At 40.9% G+C, this 24,619-nt stretch overlaps 1 protein-coding gene across 1 annotated transcript; it reads left to right on the top strand.

Annotated features, from left to right (window-relative positions):
- The first annotated feature begins 1,064 nt into the window (after nt 1-1,064).
- On the top strand, nt 1,065-24,553 carry LOC124863389 (protein flightless-1 homolog). Its single transcript, XM_047357749.1, has 31 exons — nt 1,065-1,203; nt 4,035-4,145; nt 8,450-8,521; nt 8,669-8,749; nt 8,879-9,126; nt 9,219-9,322; nt 10,083-10,258; nt 10,360-10,517; nt 10,620-10,704; nt 11,821-11,968; nt 12,079-12,209; nt 13,539-13,646; nt 13,780-13,884; nt 13,990-14,169; nt 14,316-14,398; nt 14,572-14,646; nt 17,233-17,316; nt 17,426-17,597; nt 17,698-17,805; nt 17,923-18,114; nt 18,212-18,310; nt 19,597-19,686; nt 19,773-19,912; nt 19,989-20,217; nt 20,334-20,485; nt 20,576-20,636; nt 20,734-20,862; nt 21,599-21,705; nt 21,807-21,912; nt 21,996-22,061; nt 23,406-24,553. The coding sequence occupies exons 1-31, from the start codon at nt 1,141-1,143 to the stop codon at nt 23,538-23,540; spliced, it is 3,798 nt and encodes a 1,265-aa protein (XP_047213705.1). The 5' UTR covers nt 1,065-1,140; the 3' UTR covers nt 23,541-24,553.
- The last annotated feature ends 66 nt before the right edge of the window (nt 24,554-24,619 follow it).

The following is a 24,619-nucleotide window of genomic DNA, read 5'->3' as shown; positions in this document are numbered from 1 at the left end:
AAACTGGGCACAGGTCTTTTTTGTTTGGGTTTCCGTATGCCCCCTCCGAGCTCTGAATCTCTGCAGCTCCTCCATAGTTACTATAGGCCTCTTGGCAACTTCCATGATTAATGCTCTCCGTGCCCAGCATTTAAGTTTAGGTCAGGAATCTGCAGCTTCTGGCCCGTCACAATGACCATAATAACTTTGGCCGAAAATTGTATAAAACTGTGGTGTATTTTCAAATCTAAAAGTAAATATGCAAGATATGCAAAGTATTGCAATTATGTGTTATGTCTGCATATAATTTCATACAATTTCAGCAGATGGTACAGTAAATATTTATTTTTGTTTAGTCATTTCCTTTATCATTGGGTCGCAAACTATGTGCTTTGTTCATTTAATTTTTCATAAATATGCAATGTTCCATTCAAGAAAATTTGTATATTCTTTTGTTGAAAACCCTTTATGATTTTCTCTCTTCTAAAACCCCAAAATAAACGTAAGATTGTGGTTAATTTAACTATAAATAAACCTTTCTATAGCAGGTATACATCTTTTGATGAAAGATCATGTAGGTGTTGTGACTATATACATTTTATTTAGTTGGTGCAAAGGCAAAAAGGTTCTTTATAGAGCGAAGGTTGCTTACCCCTGGTTTAGTTAGAAAGTCATATATTGGTAGGTTGGTTTAAGCTTCATGCCTGACCTGGTCTGTTCCTTCATCTTCATCAGGCTGTATGTTGACATTCTCCAAACTTCAGGCCTTCATAGAACAGTGGTATTTTTTGCACAGATTAAGTAACACACAAGTGGCTCCCATTTAATAACTGGATCCTGAAATCAACTGGTTGCTTGGTTTCTTTCATTTAAGGGTACGACTGTAAATTGGGGTGGCTGGGGTGGATGCCACACTTTTTGTATTTTAATTTTCCATGCGGATGCGTTATGTTCGCTGTTCACCACTGGGAAACGGGGCAACATCTGCTCTGTAATTTGGAATCTAGCACATCCTGAACCAAAGGGGGCAGTAATGAGCTCGAATGTGTGGTGTTCAGACAATGTCAAAACCAGAAAGAAGAACAGCCACAACCCTCCTTCCTTTCGGACCAAAATATCAGTTAAGGGTGGAGTGGAGGAGCTAACATCAACTAGTCAGAAATGGCTGCCACCGGAGTTCTTCCCTTCATTAGGGGGGTAGACCTCAGTGGAAATGACTTTAAAGTAAGGATATTTGTTTGAATTTGGTCAATTTTATATTAGTGTCTGTTTACCCACTGCCTTGGCTAAAGCTAATTCAAATGTGAGAATCGTCATCAAATGGTAGAAGCAGAAGCGTAGCTTAACATTAGGAGCATTGGGCGTTAGCCAGTTGTCAAAATGACAAAGTAGCTGTCCGGTGTCGGCCAGTGTGGGCCTCTTTGTTTTTCTCGAAAATGTGCTTTGAAATAATAATTTGTCAAGAGATTTCTTTTAGTTTTTCTTCTTTTTTAGCAACTGAATATAGTTTGGGTCAAGGTAGCTACTTCCACCATCACGTCAGCTTGCTAATTTAGCTTTACTTTTAGCTAACTTTAGCTGTCTTGGTTCAGGATCACTTGTTACGCACCGATACATCATTTTTACTTTTGTCACACTCTAGGTCAAATAAAGACTGCGGTTTCAATTTATGGCAGATAACATCGTATAGTTTGCTAAACCTGTTAGAGCTGTGTTAAGTGATTGAAATCAACTACTGTTGTCATGACTACGGCATGTTCTGTCAGCCTTTGTTTGTTCAAGTAAAATGATTGGCGAAAATATCATAACTCTACACCTCATTCCTCCAACTTTAACGTTCAAATGAGGCCAATAACTCAGTTGTATTTACAGACGAGTTTTTATGTTTGCTGGGAAACGAAATACGGCTCAGTTTGAGTTGGATCTGGTCAAAAACACACTGGCAGGGACCAGATCCATACTAACATAATGTGGAAGAGATTTCTCTGTTTTTTTGTTGTTGTTTTTTTTGGTCACACTCAGATCATAAAACACATTTAAATATTTGACAAGGAGAACATGATTAATTCAGTTTTAAATAAACTTTATTTATTAAGAAAAAAGCTAAACCAACCTGACCCTATGTGAAAAAGTAATAGCCTAATAACATGTTGCCACACTCAGCAGCAGCAACTGTCAGTGACTCTTTAACTTTGCTGCAGAGGGATATTGACCCACTCTTCTTTGAGGCTTTTTGAGCAGCACCGGCCTGTTTAGGGTCATGCCTAGCGTCTGAATTGTATTCAAGTCTGGACTTTGACTAGGTCACTCCAAAGCTCTCATTCTTTTAAGTCGTTAAGAGGTGGACTTGTTCGTGGGCTTTGGATCGTTGTTGAGCCTCGTAACCCAAGTGTGCGTGAACTTAAGGTCAAAAACTGATGGTCGGACGTTCTCCTTCAGGATTTTCTGGTAGAGAAAAGAAGTTATGTTTCCATAAATTGCAGCAAGTTGTTAAGGTTCTCAAGTAGCAAAGCAGGTCTAGATTATCACACTGCCACCACCATGTTTGACTATCTTTTTTTCTGAAATGGTTTCCACAGTCCACATCCCAAATGTGTTTGGAACCATCAACATGCTTTTTGGTAAATGTGACACAGTTCTTTGTTTTTTGTTTGGTCTGAAGTAGTTTCATATTGGAACTCTTTTATTAATCCCTCTATTGCCCAGTTCTTATTTTTTAATCATTACCGCTGACCTCAACTGAGGAACCTGGGATCTCCAGTGCTTTAGATGTTATTCTGGATTGTTTTGTGATCTCCTGGATGAGTAGTAGGTGCTCTGTTGAAGTAATGTTGGCTAGACACTCCTGGGAAGGTTCACCAATGTTCCATGTGTTGGTGAATAATAGCTGTGCGCTGTGTCCCAAAGACTTGGGAAATGGATTTTTAGCTCTTTACAGACTGACAGATGTCTGTAACATTGTTTCTAATATATTGTGGAGTTCGGCAGATCTGGGAATGATGTGCTGTCAGTTACAATCAGTCTGGAGCTCCATCCAAAATCTTGCCTCATGGGGTGAGGATTATCACGAGAAAGGGAATGGATCAACTTGGTACAATTGGAAAGCCGGTGGGACCAAAGTCACCAAGAAGACTGTTTACAACACTGTGCTTGTGAGGTATGGGTGTCAAACTCCAGTGATTGAGGCATGATGTCCTGCAGCAGGATTCTGTAGAACCTGACCGCATGTTGAGGAGGCAATTCAGCCATTTGACTGACGTGCGTTGGACCAGGGACACAACCAAAAGTTACAGGACACCAACCGGCAACTGCTCCTAAACGCTTATATACATGTCATGTGTAAGTTTGGTTGTAAAAATCAAAATGATTTTGAGAAAGTACTGCGGTCAGATAAGAACAAAACTGAGCTTTGGTATTAACCTAATGTGTTTGGAAGAAGAGAAAGAACATCCTCCCTGCACTCAAGCAAGAAAGTGGAAACATAGTGCCTTGAGGCTGTTTTACCAGGAATCAATTACTGGGTTAATGTAACCAAAATGTCTTGGCCAAAAACTGTCTTCTCTCAAACAGAACGCTGAAGATGGATCGTGCATGGGTCTTCCAACATGGTAAATAAAAACGAAGTCAACAATGGTCATAGAGCAGGCAGGGCTAAACATTTAAACTGACAACCACCCTAAGAAACCTAAAGGATTTAAGTTTCTGTTAAGAGGTTGGTACCAAAACTACAAACGGTCTATTACTTTGTAAGTAGGCAAGGTTGGAAAATTGACAGGATCAAATACTTTTTTCCTTCTCTTGTTTGTGAACATCTGGGTTTTCTCCCACTGAAATGTCTTGTAACTTCTCTGTTACAAACTAAAACTAAACTCCCCAGGTAAGCAGGGTTGTTTTTGGTTAAATCATGTAGCTGTTGTTAAAACGGTACACAGATGTGACCTCTGTAATATAAACACATTGTCAAGGATTAAGCCGGGTGTTCATTTACTGCTTTCACTAATTCTGTCTGATCAAGATGAAAGTGTGATGTACTGAATCTCTGTCTGTCCCTGCAGGGAGGATACTTCCCTGAGCATGTCAAGTGTATGAGCAGCCTGCGATGGCTGAAGCTGAACAGGACGGGACTTTGTTACCTCCCAGAGGAGCTGGCCTCTCTCCAGAAGCTGGTGAGTTCTTTCAACTGATTTGATTGACGCTATGGTAGGGATCGGTACCTTTCACGTTTGAACCGATGCGGTACCGATATCCAGTACCTGGGAATTGGTATCGGTACTGAGTGGTACCTGTTTGTGGTACTTTTGTGTGGGTTTATGTGGTAATAAATGTTAATTCGTTTAATAATAACATTTCAAAATTTTTCAGTTAAACATTAATTTCTCAATATATAAACTTTATTGAATATATCAAAACAACATCCAGCTGTTTGTATTATAACATCTCAGTTGTTTCAAACATTTCTTCTCCCATGTTGCTGGCTGCAGAGTCGATAACAGATGCAGGCGTGCTAACGGTGCCAAATGCTGGAGTTGTAGCCGTAGATCTGAGGCTGATGAAAATTGTGCATTCTCCAGCCTTGAGAAAAATCTTGTGCTTAACCAGGTGTTTCCTCAGATTAGAAGTATTCCAGCTGCTGGCTTTGCACTTCACAACACAAATATTGCAGCGAGAGTAATCTGTATCGCATTTTGAAAAGTGGACCCATACTTTTGAGTTCTTTTTATCAGCCATGCTTTGTTGACGGTACCGGCGGTACTGATGTCATTACGCTCTTGTGCATGCAATGCTGTCTTCATGTCTGGCATGAAAAATCACCCACTCTTCCACTCCCTCAGTGTCACAATGATGCGTTTAGGTACCATTTGATTTTACTTGAATCGGTACTCGGTTGTACCGACGGAATTTGGGCAATGCCTGTAGAAGTACCAAATACGGACCTATCCCTACACTATGGACTCAGATTTAGAAATTCTTGTCTTTAATCCTGTTGGGCCTTTTTTCAATAAACTGGATGTTCTTCCTGTGCTTGTGTTCATTTTCTATGGCTGCCATGTCTTCCTGTATGTTCCATAACTGTGAGGGAGGGGGTGTAGTTTTTTTCTTTGCTTTTGTTGGCTGTTTTTGGAGTGGGGATTTGTCCGAGCTGTACCTCACCCACACTCCAGTGTGACCTAAAATAGCCTCCAGCATCACACCATTCCTCTACAGCAGATGTTTCCAAACGTTTTAGCTTCCAACCCACAAAACCAGTAGAAGAGACTCGTGATCCTGACTATCAGATCAATGTACAAACATATCTACAAAGACAGTTAGACAGGAATAAAATGGACAGCATCAACAGCCAATATATTGCTTTTGTATACTAGCTTATAATGTTATCTCTTCTTGGGAAACTTGGGAACTTTCTGATCTGCAGCCCCAACTGTATAGAATAAAGCAGGAAGAGCCGATGGTTTGATAGTTCAGTTGTTTTTCTACCTCAAGTCAAGGTCCAATAGATTTTTTTCTTTTTGTGTTTGCTCTTTATCACAAAGATATGAAAAAATAAATCTAATGTTTCTATTTTTAACAGAATCCCACAGTAAGTTCTCCAGACAGCTCAGTTTGACAACTAACAACCTAACTTGCAACTATTTTTCACCTTCTTTCTTCAAAGCCCAGCTGAAGCTGTTTGGAGCTCCTTCCTCTTTCTGTGAAAGCCTTTACCTCTGTAGCTTAGTGCGGTTATTTTACACCTAATGTGCACTGGGAGCATATCTGCAGGGTTGCCATATTAAACATTTAACCACTCGTGTTTAGTGAAAAGCACTTGAGTGCTCAACAGATCTAGTTAGTGATTTTGGTTTCTGATCAATGTGTTTGTATTGGTTTCTATGTTGCTCAATCGATGCAATATTACAATGCTTAGTAAAAGTGTTTGTAGTCCTTGAAGTAGTCCACGTTACAAGTTACAAACACTTCCTGTACAATGTCTTCAAATGGGTTAATTAAAACATTTTAAAAAAGAGTCCAACACAAAGTAGTTCATAATTGGGAAGTGGTAGGAAAAGGAAACATGGTTTCTAATTTGATTTTGCAAACAAAACCTGAAAAATGTAAATGTTTTTTTGGCAATGTTTGTCAAATTGCTCAAGCTGAGTCCAATTGGATCTAAAACATCTGTCTTTTTTAGCCTTCAGCATGTTTTCTTCCAGGATCCCCTTTTATTTAGCTCCATCCATCTTCCCGTCAACTCTAACCAGCTTCCCTTTCCTTGCTGACGAAAATCCCCGCCCCACAGCATAATGCAGCCACCATCATGTTTCACTGTGGCGACGGAGACTTAGTTTTCCATCATGGATAGTATTTTGTACGTAGGCCTAAAAGTTCAAATTTGGTCCGTCTTACCAGAGTGCCTTTTTCCACATTTGCTGAGTCTTCTACATGGCTTGTGGCAAACAGGACTTCATGTGTTTTTTATCAACAAAGGCTTTCAGAGATGTATTGCAAGTCTTTCACAAAGGCCAGATTTTTGGAGTTAATGTATACATGTCATTCTGTTAAGATGTTCTCATATGTAGCTAGTTAGACAACCGCATTTAGGTTCTGTATGCCAGTGATATATTTGATGATGTTTGTTTTATGCAGCAGAAATAGAGGACATTAACATTTTGGTAAAGTCATAAGGAACCACATTTTGTTTTTCATTCCCAAAACAACTGATGTAGCTGAATAAACTACTGACTATCTGGGACGTAGGTTTGCAGTGAACCAAAACAGGGCGACAGTTATATTGTTTTATAAAGAATTCTTAATTTATCCCAAGTTACGTCATCATCACGACATTCAATAACATTATTGCATATCCCATGAGACTTCTGATGGCAAGTGGTTGTATTGGATTTTATTAAAAGGTATTGGGAAATTTGGGTGTATAAGTTTAAGAAAGACTTCCCTTGTATGCAGACGATCTGTGTGTTGACCTGGAGATCTGATGAGAATTATGATTTTTCTTGATAATGGGGAACTTTAATTGGTACTATTTGGAAACTGACAGTATTTACTTTTTGTGTTTGAACAATTTTTTTTCGATTGTTGGTTCCATGAGGACATCAATAAATATCAATAAATATGATTGAATGTAATGATTGCTAGCTCTTTAGCAGTACAGTTTGGCTCCTTAATGTACCTGGTGAACTGAAGGAACCTATTTGGTAGTATTTATGTTTGTGGGGCTTTTACTGCATGCTATGACAGATGCATTTGAGTTAGGAATAATTATAAATATTGTTTATTGTTATTGCATTAAATATCACTATGGTATTTTTAGTCCATATCTCCCTAGTTTACCATCACATAATTGTTTACTCACAGCTCAGCATAGGGAGCATAGGGAGGTGTTGTCGATACAGTTTTGATTTTCTACCCCAAACAATCACAAATGCCGCATAATAGATTTAGAAAAATAATATTATTTCTAAAATACTAAACTTCACTTCCTCTGCTTCTCCAGGGATGGTAAAAAGCAACTGGAGGAAGTCGCTGTAAAATTGTAAATTATTGTAAAATTTGTGATCCAGATTTAAACTCTTTGAGTTTTTAAAAAGAAATGTTGTGATTAATCTTTGCAGTGTATTATATTACTGGGTCATTTTTCCTATTGAAGTCTTATATCAGCGTTCTGATCAAACATCTAGTAGATGGATGTCAATTCAATTCAGTTTATTTATATAGCGCCACTTCACAACACATGTCGTCTCAAGGCACTTCACAAAGGGTCTGGTCACAAAGGGTGTTGGGTTGTTGGGGACGTAAGATTAAACTACTGTTAGTTTGGCTATTTTAGAAAGGACTATTTGTAGGGGTACTAAGTAAAATAATAAACTGATAAGGTTTGTCCATCTAGAGCCCACTGGTGGCCATTGTTATACTAAAAAAACCACAAGGATTGAAGGATGTCAGTCGGTTTATGTAAGCATAATCAGAGTAAATAGGAGTTTATAAAAAATCTTAAAATGCAGTAAAGTTTTGTTGACAAGCATAATCTTTTTTTTTTTTTTTTTTTTTTTAAGTTTGTTTCAAGCTCTTTAGCATCTGAAATTAGATTTATCAAAACAAAAGTCTGTGTCTATTCCCTTGAGAAAGTAGATGTTTACATTAACTGAGATTTCCAAAAGCCTGCCAACATTTCCAAATCCTGCATGTCCCATAACAGATGGAGGCTGAAAGCTCAAAAGGATAAACCAGTGCAGCTTTACTGTAATACTTTTGCCTTCCTGTTATCTGCTGAAGTCTCCCTCTCTTCCTTTAAAAAAAAGAACCTACTTACATCCATGTTGGCATATTGACCAAAGTAACTTTGACTATTGCTTCTTTCTTAAATGACAAGCCGATCAGAGACATGTTCAAGGGGGAACCTATGGACTGGGCCGGTGTCTTGTTTATATTATTAACCATATATTAGTAAATACAAGCTTTATTTTTCTATCCTCAGGAACATCTTTCAGTGAGTCACAACAGTCTGACCACCTTACATGGAGAACTTTCCAGCTTACCAAACCTGCGGGTAACTAACACATGCAAACACACACACACACACACACACACACCTCGTTATTATTATAGGAATGTGGCTGAAGACCAGTCGTGTGTTTCTGTTTGAGCCTCTGTGGAGTCTCTTTTTGATTTGTCCTTTACGTGTTTTTTAATGTAGGCAGTGGTAGCCAGAGCCAACAGCCTGAAGAACTCCGGAGTCCCAGATGACATCTTTCAGCTCGAGGACCTTTCTGTGCTGGTGCGAAACCATCACACATCCCACTAAACACCTCAGCACAACCTTTCAGTTATTTTAAATGTTTCTGTCCCCAAAGCAATGTACTAATACAAATGGAAATTTCTCTGGTTATCCCTCCCCCCCCCACAGGATCTGAGCTACAATCAGCTCACTGAGATCCCCAGGGAGCTGGAAAACAGCAAGAACATGCTGGTGTTGAATCTGAGCCACAACGGCATCGATTCGATCCCCAACCAGCTCTTCATCAACCTTACAGACCTGCTCTACCTGGACCTAAGCGACAACAAGCTGGACAGTCTGCCGCCCCAGATGAGACGCCTGGTGCACCTGCAGACCCTCATTCTGAACAACAACCCGCTGATGCATGCACAGCTGCGGTACAACACACCTATTTTCTCTGCCATTTTCTTACTTGCATGTGGACCTTTAGAATAAGCTGCAAGCTGCTCTGTTGTGTGTTTCTGAGCAGTCAGCTGCCAGCCATGGTGGCGTTACAGACGCTTCACCTGAGGAACACCCAGAGGACGCAGAGCAACATGCCCACCAGCTTGGAGGGACTAACTAATTTAGCAGGTAACTACAGTAACAAACAAGGTGCGTTTTCACCGCAGCAACCTTTTCTGGACCCATTCTTTACCCCTGTTAAAGAATGGGTCCAGAAACGGCCAAATCAGATTTCCGGTGTAGAAATGTGATCCAGGAAACCTGGTAGAGAGGTGGTATATTTGGATGTACTCATGAATAATTCCTGTGACCACATTAAAATACATCAATAAGTTCAGTTAACCTTAATTAAATAAAGCCAGGATATCTGTATACCATCTGTGGAAGTGGAGGGAGGAAACACTCATGTTATATAACATTTATTTTATTGAAAATGGTAATTTTAGAACATTTTTACAGTGTTTATGTTCTAAAAAATAAATGAAACTCCCCCTAGGAGTTTGTTCCTCAGACTTTAAAGGGACTTTAAACTTGTTTCAGAGTGTAACCATTGTGAGGTTATTTCTAGGGTTCCTAGATACCCTGGAAAAGACCAGGATTTGATTTTAATTTTCCAAATCTGGATAAGTATGAACACCTCTTTCAGCTTCCTTATTTTATATCCTTTGCTATTATCTAGTTCTAGTTTTAGTGCAGAAAATGAAGGCGTTTAGTTTGGTGATGAGAGCCTTTTTTAACACGCTGAGGCTCAACAAGTCTTCTTAGACGTCAAGATACACAAAACACCGCAAAGGTTCTGGGAAAATACATTTAGATGGGAGAACATTCCAGGTCATGTTGTGGAAATGTTGGCTGTTTTTTTGACCTTCATCGTCTCTCATTGAACCAGACGTTGACCTGTCCTGTAACGACCTGACTCGGGTACCAGAGGGCCTGTACTCCCTGAGCAGCCTGAAAAGACTCAACCTGAGCAGCAACCAGATCTCTGAACTCTCCTTGTGCATCGACCAGTGGTCCCAGCTGGAGACACTAAACCTGAGTCGAAACCAGCTCACCTCGCTGCCTGTAAGGACGACAACCACACAGGCACTTGTTTTTATGACCTACTCTGGATTAAAAGCACAGACCAAATGATCCTGAAATGTTTATTTTGTGTCTCCAACCAGTCTGCAATCTGTAAACTGTCCAAGCTCAAGAAACTGTACGTAAATTCTAACAAACTGGACTTTGATGGGCTTCCTCCGGGTGTGAGCAAACTTGCTAACCTCACCGAGTTTATGGCTGCTAACAACAACCTGGAGCTCATCCCAGAGGGCCTCTGCAGGTACGCTGCAAACAAAGACAAACACATCAGCTGGAATTTAACCTGTGGCATAAGCTGTCGTCCCTCCGAAATAATAAAACCATTTCTGTTTCTGTTGTTTAGGTGTGATAAACTGAAGAAGTTGGTGCTAAATAAGAACCGCCTGGTAACGCTGCCTGAAACCATCCACTTCTTGCCTGACTTGGAGGTACAACCCTGTTATATGTGCCTTTTAAATGACCCATGTAAAGGACCTCTTCATAAATAAAAAGGTCATTGGCTAAGTGTTACATTAATGTGGGCTTTGATTAGCTAATTTAGACCAGCTAGCTGCTAATGAATTTGGACACGTGTCTAACTTAGGGCAGCAGGTTGTTCATTCAGAAATAACTGTATAATTACAGATTAAAGTTTCCATTAGTTAGCTGGGCCACATTTGTTGTCATGTCATATTTAATTTAGTCTGTATTTTTAAAATGTAATAAGCAATTTTTTTTAAGGGTCACAATGCTTTTGTTGCTTCAGACAAATTTGATCTAGTAAAAACAAAGACAGGTTTGTCTCCATGGGTTGTAAAGGTTGCTGACCCTAGCTCCAGGTCCTCCAGATGCCTCTCTTATGCTCTCTTCATCTCACCCAACTGGTTTTCTGTAGGACTTAGATCTTTTTGTATATACCGAAGCAGTTCTGCGTTGATTTGGCTGAATATTTTGGATCATAATCCCGTTGAAAGTCCAAAGGAAGACCCATAATAAAGTTTATTAGTAGAGGCTAGTAGGTTTTTATGACTCTATGATGCCATGCACGAGTGGTTTCTAAACTTTTTTCCCATGTAGGCCAAAAATCATAAAGCACTCGTGGACCACAACAATTTGATTAAAATTTAAAATGCAAGAATATAACTCTTTCTTGGGTGCGCCCGAGACTGCTTCAGAGTAAAGGTCACTGAATATTTGTGATCTCATCTTCTGTGAAATTAAAACTAAGGCATGCAGTTCACAAAACATGAATCATTTTTGTTGTACCTAACAATTAAACAAATGTTGGAAAGAAGTCATGGGTCCATAATGCTAATTAGGCTCCGAAAAACTAATCAGCTTGAAAAAGTATTATTTAAAAAAAATGCTTGATCTTAAAATTATGTTTTTCCCCACTGAATAAATGTCCTGAATGAAAGGTTTAATTTTTCTTTGTTTCAGTGTTCATTTATGTTTCTGTAACAAAAGGTGCATTTATTTTAGAGCATTTTACACAGGTTTACCAGGGGTACCATAATGAGGTCAAAGCTCTGTGCTCTGTCAGCAATACGTGTTTCTTGCCACAGATCTTAGACGTGCGGGAGAACCCCAACTTGGTGATGCCACCAAAGCCCGTGGACCGAGCAGCAGAGTGGTACAACATTGACTTCTCCCTTCAGAACCAGCTGCGTCTGGCCGGAGCTTCTCCTGCGATTGTAGCCGCTGCAGGAGGAGGTTTGTGACTTTGTTTTGCTGAGTGAAGCTCTTTTTGTCTTCTCCACTTAAGGTAAAGCTGCGTGCGTGTTGAATGCTTCAGTTTTTTATCCATTTGCACATGTGTTCAGGAGCTAACCCCAGAGATCACCTGGCGAGGAAGATGAGGCTGAGAAGGAAGAAGGACTCTTCGCAGGACGATCAGGCGAAGCAGGTCCTGAAAGGCATGAGTGACGTCGCTCAGGAGAAGAAGAACATGGAGGTAAGAAAAACGTCGTTTAAGAGGCAGGATGAACAGGTTAGAAGACTGCGTCTGTGAAAAGCTGAACCTTCATCTTAATCTAATTTCTTTCAACACTCATGCAAAGTTGTAAATTAAGGTAAATCCTATTAAACTGGGGCTCCCGTTGCATGAATTACTGCATCAACGCAGCGTGGCATGGAAGAAATCAAGCTGCGACTCTGCTGAGGTGTTAAATAACCTCAGGCTGCTTTTGTAGCCGCCTGTAGCTCGACTGCATTGTTGGTTCTGGTGTCTCATCTTCATCTGGACAGTACTCTATATAGGATTTCAGGCGAGGCCGGCTTGCAGATCAGTGAAGCAAAGGGACACTGTGGTCATTGAAGCAGGTAGATGTGTGTGTATGTGTGTGTGTCCTGCTGAAAAATGTAATCAGCATCTGACATTGGACTTGATAAAACAAAATGGACCAACACCAGCAGACATGGCTCCACAGATCTTCACTGACTGTGGAAACTTCACAGTGGACCTGCATGGATTCTGTGCCTCTCTACTCCAGACTCAAATATAATACAAAATTAGCTTTTATCTGAAAAGAGGACGTTGGACCACTGAGAAAAAGTCCTGTTCTTTTTCTCCTTTGAGCAGATAAGCCTCCTGTTGATGTTTTCTCTGATTCAGAAGCTGCTTAACGCGATGTGTCGGCTGTCCTCACGATCCTACCATAGCTGTAACTTTGACAAAGCTATGGTTATCGCTGTTGTGTGGGAATCTTGTCCTTCTGCACTTTTTACATCCACCCATTTTCTATACCCTGTAAAGACCCACAGATGTACTTTAGCTGCTTTCCCTGGAAAAAAAGACGTCTGTCTTTAAAAGAATGTCATCGGTCTCACGTTGTATCCTAATCGATTTTTGAAATTTTTTTTGTCGGCCACAATATTTCAAATTTAAGCCTGAAATATACAACTATGTCTAGTGAATCAATATGGTATGGAAGTGTCACGTTTTGAATTGGGATACTGAAGAAAACAAGCTTTTTCAATGACATTTTTAACTACTGATATGCACCTTTTATGTTTCTTTGCTTGAAACGCTCCGTAGGATTTTGTCGTTTATGGTCTGTAAACTGAAGAGGTAAAAAACATTTCTCCTGTTACAGTAATTGGTTCTGAGTGATACCACTGATGATTTAAAAGCACCATTGTTTGTTATTTATATTCTAAATCCGCTGTTACTCAATGTATACCTCAGTCAGACTACTTACCTAAACTTTTTTTTTTTTTTTCTAAAACGTGGAGCTATGTTGAAAAATAATGTCTCTTACTTAGAAAACTATGGATTTTGTAGGAAAACGGAGACTTGAAGTACGGAGACCTAAAAGTCCGCCGCTGGGATAAGAGCCTGGAGAAGCCTCAGCTTGATTACTCCGAGTTCTTTATGGAGGACGTGGGACAGGTAGGGTTCAGTCTTACAAAATGCCTTCAAACATAAGCAGCAGGTGAGAAGAAAGGCTTCTCTCACCTGCAGGTTGTGTAATCTTGGGTGACAATGTTTTAAAATCAGATGTTTTCTTTTTTGTCTTCCACAGGTTCCAGGAGTAACCGTGTTTCAGATAGAGAACTTTGTCCCCCTACAGGTAGATGAAGCTTTCCATGGGAAGTTCTATGAGGCGGACTGCTACATCATCCTCAAGGTAACAGTTCACATCTATTCTTGCGTTGAAAAAGGAAAATAAACAGTCTGAAGATGATTTCTGTTGGGGTTTTCACATCCTGTGTTTTTGCTAATGCATCTGAAGACCTTCTTGGATGACAACGGAGCCTTAAACTGGCACATCTTCTACTGGATCGGTCAGGAGGCAACATTAGACAAGAAAGCCGGCTCTGCCATCCATGCTGTCAACCTGAGAAACTTCTTAGGAGCAGAGTGCAGGACCATTCGAGAGGAGATGGGAGACGAGAGCGAGGAGTTCAGCGCAGTATGTAGAAACAGAAAGCCAATACAAGCAAATTTACGATAATACCCAGACATACAGGATAAAAACATGCAGCGGCGGTAACTGTACAGCATATCTGTTACCATGGCTGCTACATGCTGTTGAGAGGATTTTGGTTTTGTGTGCAGGTATTTAACAATGAGATCTCCTACATCGAAGGAGGAACAGCCAGTGGGTTTTACACCGTGGAGGACTCAAATTATACCATCAGGTGTGTTAAAACCCATATTTCTTCTTTATTCCTTCAGTTTGGGTGAAGTATTGGAAATTATTGATTCAACTTTTTGCTCTGTGAGCTTTGAATCAGTTGGGCAACCACAGATCTGTAGTGCAGAGCTGGTTTGTAACATTGTTCTGATGTTTAATCTCTTGTCTTTACGTCAGGTTGTACAGAGTCTACGGCAAGAAGAACATCAAACTGGAGTCTGTGCCCGTGAAGGGCTCCTCCCTCGACCCTCGGTGATTTTTAACACTCGACCTGCCCCCACAGATCACTTTACTTGAACGAAAGATGCACTGATCAGATTTTTGTAAAACTGCAATCTACCAATACAAATTTGGGTTTCTCTTTGAGAAATTAGAATAACAGTGATGAAAAAATGATTTATTTTAGCCTTCCTGCCGTGAACAATTAATATTTATATTAGGTGACACCATGTCTCTGTGAAAGGGTAATCTGATTTAAGAAGGGATCTTTTAAACCAGCTTTTCAATCTTACATTAGTGATTAGTATGATTTAGTGTGGTTAGCGTTAGTAATGGTGAACCTCAGTCTTTGTCATAACAGAGTTTAAAAATCTCCACAGGATAAAACAGAAACTTTGCTGGACTGTGTCCAGCCTTCCTGTTATCTGATAAAGTCGGCCCCTCGACCGCTTGGAAACATTACACAAAATATTCCCAAGTAGGGTGGCAGGATTCTGGAAATTCAGGAGACTCTCCATGTGAATTAGCTGTAAATAAACCTAGAATAAAAAATAAGGAAGATTAAACCTCACCATGGATTTTAAATAAAGTTGGGGGAAAAATATGTTTTAACATAACGTTGACCTAAACAACCAGATTTCATTATACAGGTCCTTCTCAAAATATTAGCATATTGTGATAAAGTTCATTATTTTCCATAATGTCATGATGAAAATTTAACATTCATATATTTTAGATTAATTGCACACTAACTGAAATATTTCAGGTCTTTTATTGTCTTAATACGGATGATTTTGGCATACAGCTCATGAAAACCCAAAATTCCTATCTCACAAAATTAGCATATTTCATCCGACCAATAAAAGAAAAGTGTTTTTAATATAAAAAACGTCAACCTTCAAATAATCATGTACAGTTATGCACTCAATACTTGGTCGGGAATCCTTTTGCAGAAATGACTGCTTCAATGCGGCGTGGCATGGAGGCAATCAGCCTGTGGCACAGCTGAGGTCTTATGGAGGCCCAGGATGCTTCGATAGCGGCCTTTAGCTCATCCAGAGTGTTGGGTCTTGAGTCTCTCAACGTTCTCTTCACAATATCCCACAGATTCTCTATGGGCTTCAGGTCAGGAGAGTTGGCAGGCCAATTGAGCACAGTGATACCATGGTCAGTAAATCATTTACCAGTGGTTTTGGCACTGTGAGCAGGTGCCAGGTCGTGCTGAAAAATGAAATCTTCATCTCCATAAAGCTTTTCAGCAGATGGAAGCAAGAAGTGCTCCAAAATCTCCTGATAGCTAGCTGCATTGACCCTGCCCTTGATAAAACACAGTGGACCAACACCAGCAGCTGACACGGCACCCCAGACCATCACTGACTGTGGGTACTTGACACTGGACTTCTGGCATTTTGGCATTTCCTTCTCCCCAGTCTTCCTCCAGACTCTGGCACCTTGATTTCCGAATGACATGCAGAATTTGCTTTCATCTGAAAAAAGTACTTTGGACCACTGAGCAACAGTCCAGTGCTGCTTCTCTGTAGCCCAGGTCAGGCGCTTCTGCCGCTGTTTCTGGTTCAAAAGTGGCTTGACCTGGGGAATGTGGCACCTGTAGCCCATTTCCTGCACACGCCTGTGCACGGTGGCTCTGGATGTTTCTACTCCAGACTCAGTCCACTGCTTCCGCAGGTCCCCCAAGGTCTGGAATCGGCCCTTCTCCACAATCTTCCTCAGGGTCCGGTCACCTCTTCTCGTTGTGCAGCGTTTTCTGCCACACTTTTTCCTTCCCACAGACTTCCCACTGAGGTGCCTTGATACAGCACTCTGGGAACAGCCTATTCGTTCAGAAATTTCTTTCTGTGTCTTACCCTCTTGCTTGAGGGTGTCAATAGTGGTCTTCTGGACAGCAGTCAGGTCAGCAGTCTTACCCATGATTGGGGTTTTGAGTGATGAACCAGGCTGGGAGTTTTAAAGGCCTCAGGAATCTTTTGCAGGTGTTTAGAGTTAACTCGTTGATTCAGATGATTAGGTTCATAGCTCGTTTAGAGACCCTTTTAATGATATGCTAATTTTGTGAGATAGGAATTTTGGGTTTCATGAGCTGTATGCCAAAATCATCCGTATTAAGACAATAAAAGACCTGAAATATTTCAGTTAGTGTGCAATGAATCTAAAATATATGAATGTTAAATTTTCATCATGACATTATGGAAAATAATGAACTTTATCACAATATGCTAATATTTTGAGAAGGACCTGTATCAGTGCTGTTTCTCAGTCCCAAGTTTCCTGTAGGGGTGTTGAGGCCACGCCCCCCCACACTGTGCATTCCTCCTTCATAATCACAGGTGATTTCTTTAACACTGGTCTAGGAGGAGCAAACTGACCAGAACCAGACAAACTCTCTGTTGCAGCAGCCTTAATGACTAACATGCCAGACAATAGTTACCTTTTTAAATATCTTTTCACATCTGTGCTTCCTTTGACTTTATGTTTAAGCACCTCGCTGATAGTAAAACATCATGTGCTTGTGCACATTGTTGAGTTTCCATCTAGCTGATCAAACTGAGAATCAGCTGATTCTCTCATTGAAACTTATAATCTTATTTTTGTTTTTTGCAGCTTTGTGTTCTTGTTAGACACAGGGCTGGAAATCTCCATCTGGAGGGGAGTCAACGCTACTCTTGGCGCCACCACAAAGGCCAGGTAACAAGTCTAAGCTGCCTTCCATATCAGATGAAAATGCTGCACAAGAAAAAAAGTTCTTATGGTCTGGAGATGTAGTAATGCAAGGGTCTGTGGTGAAATCCTCCAGGCTGTTTGCCGAAAAGATCAACAAGAATGAACGGAGAGGAAAGGCAGAGATAGTGACCCTGATGCAGAACCAGGAGCCTCCAGAGTTCTGGGAGGCTCTAGGAGGACAACCAGAAGAGATCAAGAAACACGTGCCAGACGATTTTTCCCCTATCAGACCTAAACTATACAAAGTAAATAATTTATCACCTCGCAACAATGGAGATGTTGTCTTTGTAAATACTGCTTAGTGTGGATAATGTAGATTTAACAGAAAGTCTTTCTCTCCTGCAGGTGGGCCTGGGTCTTGGCTATCTGGAGCTGCCTCAGGTTAACTATAAGCTCTCTGTGGAACATAAAGATCACAAGATCAAGCTGGACACCCACCCTGAGCTCAGACTGGTAGGTTTATCTACTGGATCATCAGAGGGAAAGGAGGACAATAAACACAGTTAATCCCAAACTTTCTCATCTCTTTCTGTCATGTCTCACCACCTTTCTCCCTATCCCTCTCCTCAGGTACAGTCTCTCCTGGACACAAAATGCGTGTACATCCTGGACTGCTGGTCGGATGTCTTCATCTGGATCGGGAGGAAGTCTCCCCGACTGGTCCGAGCTGCAGCCTTAAAACTGGGTCAGGAGCTCTGTTCCATGCTGCACAGACCCAAACACTCCTCCGTCACCCGCAACCTGGAGGGCACAGAGTGTCAGGTGAAGATTTAGGGTGGTGCTGCAGCCACAGACATGCTTATTTCAACAAATTGAATTGACTCTTTACATGTCTCTTCTCTTCTTCCTTGTCCATTAGGTATTTAAATCCAAGTTTAAGAACTGGGATGATGTTTTAAAGGTGGACTACTCCAGGGCTGCTGAGACTGTGCAGCAGAATGATAACCTGCAGGGCAAGGTGAGAGATACCTGTGCTTTGTTCTCAAAGTTTAACACAGTGGCCTGCAAAGTATTTACACTCCTTTAACCTTTTCACCTTTTTATGACGTTACAACAACAAACTTTAGTGTGTTTTCCCAGTTTTTTATATGCTAGACAAACACTAAGTTATGCATAAATGTATGTTTATTTTTGCATTTGCTCCATTAAAAAGTGTAGCATGCATTTGTGTTCACTCTTCTCTACTCTGATACCGCCAAATAAAACCCAGGGCAACAGTTGCCTTCAGAAGGCACCAAATTAGTCATGTCTACCCGCGTGTAATTTCTGACCTCAGAGGTTTGATGGAGAATATTATTGAACAAACGGCATCACGAAGACCAAAGAACACAGCAGATGCGTCAGGGATACTTTTTGAGAGGTTTAAAGCAGAGGTAGGTTGTAAAGACAATATCCCAAGCTTTTGATCATCTCACAGAGTCTGAAAATAAAGAGCATAACACAACAGGAACCTGCAAAGACATGGCTGTCCAGCTAAACTGACCGGACAGGAAAGGAGAGCATTAAACAGATATTCAGCAGAAGGAGGAGCAGCAGAAATGTACACATCATGTTGGAAAATTTGTTGACAGGACAACTATTAGTTTTGCACACCACAAATCTGGCCTTTATTCATGCATGGCAAGGAGAAAGCTATTGGTGTAAGAAGTCTCTCTTGCTGTTTGCCACACGCCACGTAGGGGACAGAAAACATGCTAGAAGGTGCTCTGTTTAGATGAGTACAAACATTTACTTCTTTGCTTATATGCAAAGCACTATTCTGGGAGGAAAACTTACTCTGCACATGTACCTGAACAAACCATAACCACTGTGAAACATGGTGGTGGAAGCATCATGCTGTGGGAATGCTTGTCTTCAGGAGGGACAGGGAGGCAGTCAATTTAGAATCTACCACAAAACTTGAAAAAGATGTTCACAGACTCTCTGCATCTGTCCTGACTGAGCTAAAGCTGTTTTTCGAAGAACGTGGCAGAAACGTTGATCTCTAGAAGCTGTTGGACACGTAACCAAAGATCCTTGCAGCTCTACCTGCAGAAAGACCCTATGTATCGACTCAGGAGGTCTGAATAGAAGTGCACAACATTCTTCAGGTTTAATTGGAAAAAATAAAACCTCATTTTAGAAACTTCACAGCCAAGTATTAGGGTGTGAATACTTTTGCCAGGAGCTGTAAAACTGTAGGAGCTGTAGGTATTAGCTGCCACGAGGTGTAAAACAAGACCTAATATGCACGTTTGGTCGCAGGTGAAGAAGGACGCAGAGCAGAAGGACCAGATGAAGGCTGACCTCACAGCCCTGTTCCTCCCCCGGCAGCCCCCCATGCCCCTCACTGAGGTAAACACGCTGCTGTGTCTGTCGTAGGCTGCTGCTCTGACTCTGGAAAGATCATTGCTACAGTGCTCTATGTCCTTCCTTTCTAGGCTGAACAGCTCATGGAAGAATGGAACGAGGACCTGGACGGCATGGAGGGATTTGTTTTGGAGGGTAAGAAGTTCACCCGCCTTCCTGAGGAGGAGTTTGGACACTTCTACACCCAGGACTGCTACGTCTTCCTCTGCAGGTACACCTGGGTTACACCTTTGAAGCTTTCTGCCTTTTCATTGCTGCCTCACCTTAGTCTCGCTGGGCTGTTTCAGATACTGGGTTCCTGTGGAGTACGAGGACGACGCGAAGGAGAAGGAAGGACAGGGTGGCGAAGGTGGACGAGGCAAGGGGGATGCGGACGAAGAGGACAAACAGCCTGAGGAGGACTTCCAATGTGTGGTGTACTTCTGGCAGGGCAGACAGGCGTCTAACATGGGCTGGCTCACCTTCACCTTCTCCCTGCAGAAGAAGTTTGAGAGTCTTTTCCCAGGAAAACTCAAGGCAAGAAGGATTTGATATCCCAGCTTGGTTTTGGTTCATTCTGCCGGAACAGATCCCCATTGGGTCAGTTCCAGTTCAAAGCTGTGCTGACCTCGCATCCTATTTTGACGATTTAGGTTGTGCGCATGACCCAGCAACAGGAGAACCTCAAATTCTTGTCGCACTTCAAGAGGAAGTTTATTATCCACAAAGGGAAGCGGAAACAAAATGCTGACTCCCAGCCCTCCCTTTACCACATACGCACCAATGGCAGCGCACTTTGCACCAGGTACTGACCCGGTTTCCTGTTCAGTATCTTAATGTTTTTGTTCCCCACGTCTCTGAAATCACTTTGTTTTCCTCTCCATCTGTTGCTCAGGACTATCCAGATTGGTACAGATTCAGGCAACCTCAACTCAGAGTTCTGCTTCATCCTCAAGGTTTGGATGCTTGGAGATAAAAAAAAAAAAAAAAAAAGATGTCAGATTCCCGATGAAATGGGAAGAGGGATTTGATTGACGGGACGTATTCCTGCAGGTACCATTCGAGAGCACTGACAACCAGGGCATCGTGTATACCTGGGTGGGCAGAGCCGCTGACCCCGACGAGGCCAAACTGGCCGAGGACATCATGAACTCCATGTTTGATGACACCTACAGCAAGCAGGTCAGAGAGAGGCCTCATCTCTTTTAGATGTTGTAATTCACCAGTTATTCAAGTATTTATATGGTATCCAAGTTTAGGTGTATTTACAGTCAGGGTTAAATTTTGTAGTTAACAAAGACTAAACTTTTCAGGGATTTAGGAGGGTTCATCTTTAAAGGGTTCCTGGAAAAGTTTGGATTTGGATTCAGTATTTTCCAGGTCTGGAGAAGTGTGGAATAAGAACATGGAGTTTGGGAAATAATTGTATTTTCAATCCAATTGTCTAAAAGTGTCCATCTATCAGTCTATCTTCAGTTTGTTTGTCCATCCGTTTGTCTGTCTGTCCATCCATTCTTCCACTAATCTACCCATTCATCCATCAGATTAGCCATAAATCACCAGAGTCCATTAATTTGTCAGGTTATCCATGCGTTTGTCCATCCATCAGTCTGTTCGCTCGTCTGTCCATCCATACAGCCACTGGTCTCATAATCCAACCAGCTGTTTTAACCTTATCTAAACATGGACAAACCATCGATTCTTCCCTCTGTCCATCCATTCCCTTATTAATATTTTTCCATCTTTATATCCTGTTCACTGTGAACATTTTTCTTATAGATTAATTATGAGATTTCATATTTACATGTCAACAATTGGCAGAAACTCCAGATAAGTGGAGTAAAATCAGTGTAAGAAACTGTTTTTGTTCATTAGAATGTTTTATTTTGTTAATAAAAAATCTAAAAATGTCTTGTAGGTAATTAATGAGGGGGAGGAGCCAGAGAACTTCTTCTGGGTTGGAATTGGATCTCAGAAACAGTATGATGAAGATGCAGAATACATGAAATATGCTCGGCTCTTCAGGTGAGAGCACAGCGCCCGTGTCACTCCACATTGGCCCTTTACTAAATAAAATAAATCTCCCAGTGGCTTTATTGACCCGTTCCACAACTTTCTTCACTCAGGTGCTCAAATGAGAAGGGCTATTTCTCCGTGTCTGAGAAATGTTCCGACTTCTGCCAGGACGACTTGGCCGATGATGACATCATGCTGCTGGATAACGGCAAGGAGGTAGAAGACCTAAATGTTGGTTCGTCATCGCATCGATTACTTGTGGCTGTTTCTACACCTCTCTGGATCTTATTTCCTCGCAGGTTTACATGTGGGTCGGCTCTCAGACCAGCCAGGTAGAGATCAAACTCAGCCTCAAAGCCTGTCAGGTGAGCCGCAGCCGTCACTTCCCTTACAATGAGTTCACTTACACTCATCATGTTCATTTGGGGCTTTGAATTATTTGTTTGAGCAATTCTTATTTTTTATGATACTCAACAACTTTTTTCCAGAGTTTCATGCCCAGGTTTCAAGGAAAGGCAGACAGAAAATAAAGTATGGGCATACAAGCATTGCATAAAAGAAATAAATATTAAAATACCAATATTAAAGGTATGAAAGATCCTTACATTTCTGGGACCAAACACATTGGTTTCTGTCTTATCTGCATTAGGCTTGTGGATATTCTGACCCATCCTCTCATTTATATTATGGGCACACTGACTCAGTGAGTGCAGTGGACTACGATCATGCAGTGACACGGAGATGTAAAGTTGTGCGTCATCAGCTTACATGTGGGAGGAGATGTAAAATAAAGTGGCCCGAGAATGGACCCTTGAGGAACCCCATTTAGATAAATGTCCATCGTTAGGTTACTGAGAAACTATGGTTTTTGACAAACTGAACAAACCTCTGTTATAATTCTGTGTTACCGTCTTCTTCACTCATCTCTGAATGACTGTCAAAGGTGTGGGCTTTTTCAGGCACGTTTAACCAAATATTAGTGAGGGTATTTGTATATATTTGAGTTGCTTTGTAAAAGTTTGAACCTGTGTCAGTAAGAGACAATTTCCAATAAATTCAAAGTTGAGCACAAAATTATGACCAGGGTCATTTCCTTCTTTTATTCTTACTTTATTACTAATCCCTCCCTCATGTTTGGCCATCTGTCTTTCCTTCCTAATGTCCTTACCTCTTTTGTTCCTTTCATTATTCTTTCTTCTTTCCCTCTTTGTCTTTCTTTTCTTCCTTCTTTCTGTCCTATCATCCTTGTGTCCTACCTTGGTCCTATGTTGTTTTCTTCCTTCTGTCCTTTTATCCTATTTTCCTTTTTTCTGTGATTCCTTTTGTCTTGCCTTGGTGTCCTGGCATTTCCCTTATCCTTTATTTCTTTCATTTCCTAAGTCTTTGCTTGCTTGTGTCCTCCCTTGTTTCCCTCTGTCCTTCCAAATGTATTTGCTTTTTTCTTTCTCCCTTGTTTCTGTGTCTTTGCTACATTGTGTTCTTCCTGCTTTTCTTTTTTCAGTCTGTTGTTTTGTTTATTTCTTGTCTTTTTTTTTCAGTTTGCCCTCTGTAGTAATTCATTGAACTTTGACAGTTTCTGTTTTTAATTTAAAGTACTCAGGAACTCTGGGAAGTGAAACCTGGAGCAATATGGAATTTTGACCTGACTTACAGGAATGACATTTATGTCCATGATGGGTGTGGGTAAACTCCTACCTCTCTCTGTCCAGGTCTACATTCAGCACATGCGCGCTAAAGACTCTGAACATCCGAGGAAGCTGCGCCTGGTGAGGAAGGGAAACGAGCCTCACTGCTTCACGCGCTGCTTCCACGCCTGGGGAGCTTTCAAAACTCCACCCTCATAGGCCAAACACACACACTCACTGAATCAATCTGCTGCCATGTGTGGTTTTATTTAAAATCAGTAATATGAGGTTCCTGTCTTTCCCTCCATCTTGCAGCCAGGATTACCCCAAATATCCTAAAATCTTGTGGAGAAAGAGACTGTAGATGTTTTGAGAATGAGGGCAAAGTAATGCAATTTTTTTCTATGAACTTTATTTACACAAGCTTGAATATTACTGTTAAATAAGAGAAATATCTTTTAAAATGTACAGAGGATTTATAAAAACTAAGGGAAGGTTTATCCTCACATATTGTTGTATTGCGGTGCTTTCATGTGGCTTGTGTTCAGGGGAGATGCCATTCATTCAGCTTATCAAAGTAGTTTAAGGCACAAACTAGTTTTGTTTGTTTATACTTTTTTGAGGGAAAAAACAGAAAATTGTTTTTCTGAGGAATGTCAGCCTAATACTTATTACATATTTCTATGCCGTTTGTCTTTGATCTTCTCTTCGGGAAAAAATTTGGTTTTGTCAGTTTTCTCGCTTTAATTTCCCACTTATCTGTTTGTTGCTCATTAGTTTCTTTTAATTTTGAACGTCTAATTTTACATCTACTTGGCCAAAGAAATGTTCTGGATGTCCGGCAGCAATATTTTTTTTTCTTCTTTCAATGTGCAATCAGTAGAGCCTGAAACTAAATGACCTTACTGTATTCTTCTATTGGAAGCTTCTCTCTAGTTATATTTACAGCAGCCAGGTTTGCATTCATCATATCACACTTATCTCCGTGTAGAGAGGGACTTCTGGCTCAGTTCTCCAGATGACTGTAGTTTGTGATCATGTGACCTGTGTTCAGGGTTTGGTCCAGGGAAGCTCAGTTGACTGCAGTATGTCTCATACTTTATATTTTTATGAGGTTTGATTTGTATGCCTGTTGGACTGAGTCCTACACATATTTGTGTCTCTAGATACGCGCACATGCTCCTGCAGATGCTTTATTTATGTATTTTATATAAAATAAAAATGTCACATTACTTTTTGTTTCTGGTTCTTGTTTAGCATCAAGTTACCCGTCTTGTTTTCTCACTGACATGGATCAT

Source organism: Girardinichthys multiradiatus, chromosome X (genome assembly GCF_021462225.1).
Source record: "Girardinichthys multiradiatus isolate DD_20200921_A chromosome X, DD_fGirMul_XY1, whole genome shotgun sequence".
Lineage (NCBI taxonomy): Eukaryota > Metazoa > Chordata > Actinopteri > Cyprinodontiformes > Goodeidae > Girardinichthys > Girardinichthys multiradiatus.
The sequence above is the reverse complement of the archived record's forward strand: the minus strand, read 5'-3'. Positions and strand labels throughout refer to the sequence as shown.

Coding starts and splice junctions, on each gene's coding strand:
- LOC124863389 (XM_047357749.1), top strand. CDS start 1,141: ATGGCTGCCACCGGAGTTCTTCCCTTCATTAGGGGGGTAGACCTCAGT. Junction 14,399..14,571: donor GACTCAAATTATACCATCAG/GTGTGTTAAAAC, acceptor TCTTTACGTCAG/GTTGTACAGAGTCTACGGCA. Junction 17,598..17,697: donor TCAGACCTAAACTATACAAA/GTAAATAATTTA, acceptor TCTCTCCTGCAG/GTGGGCCTGGGTCTTGGCTA.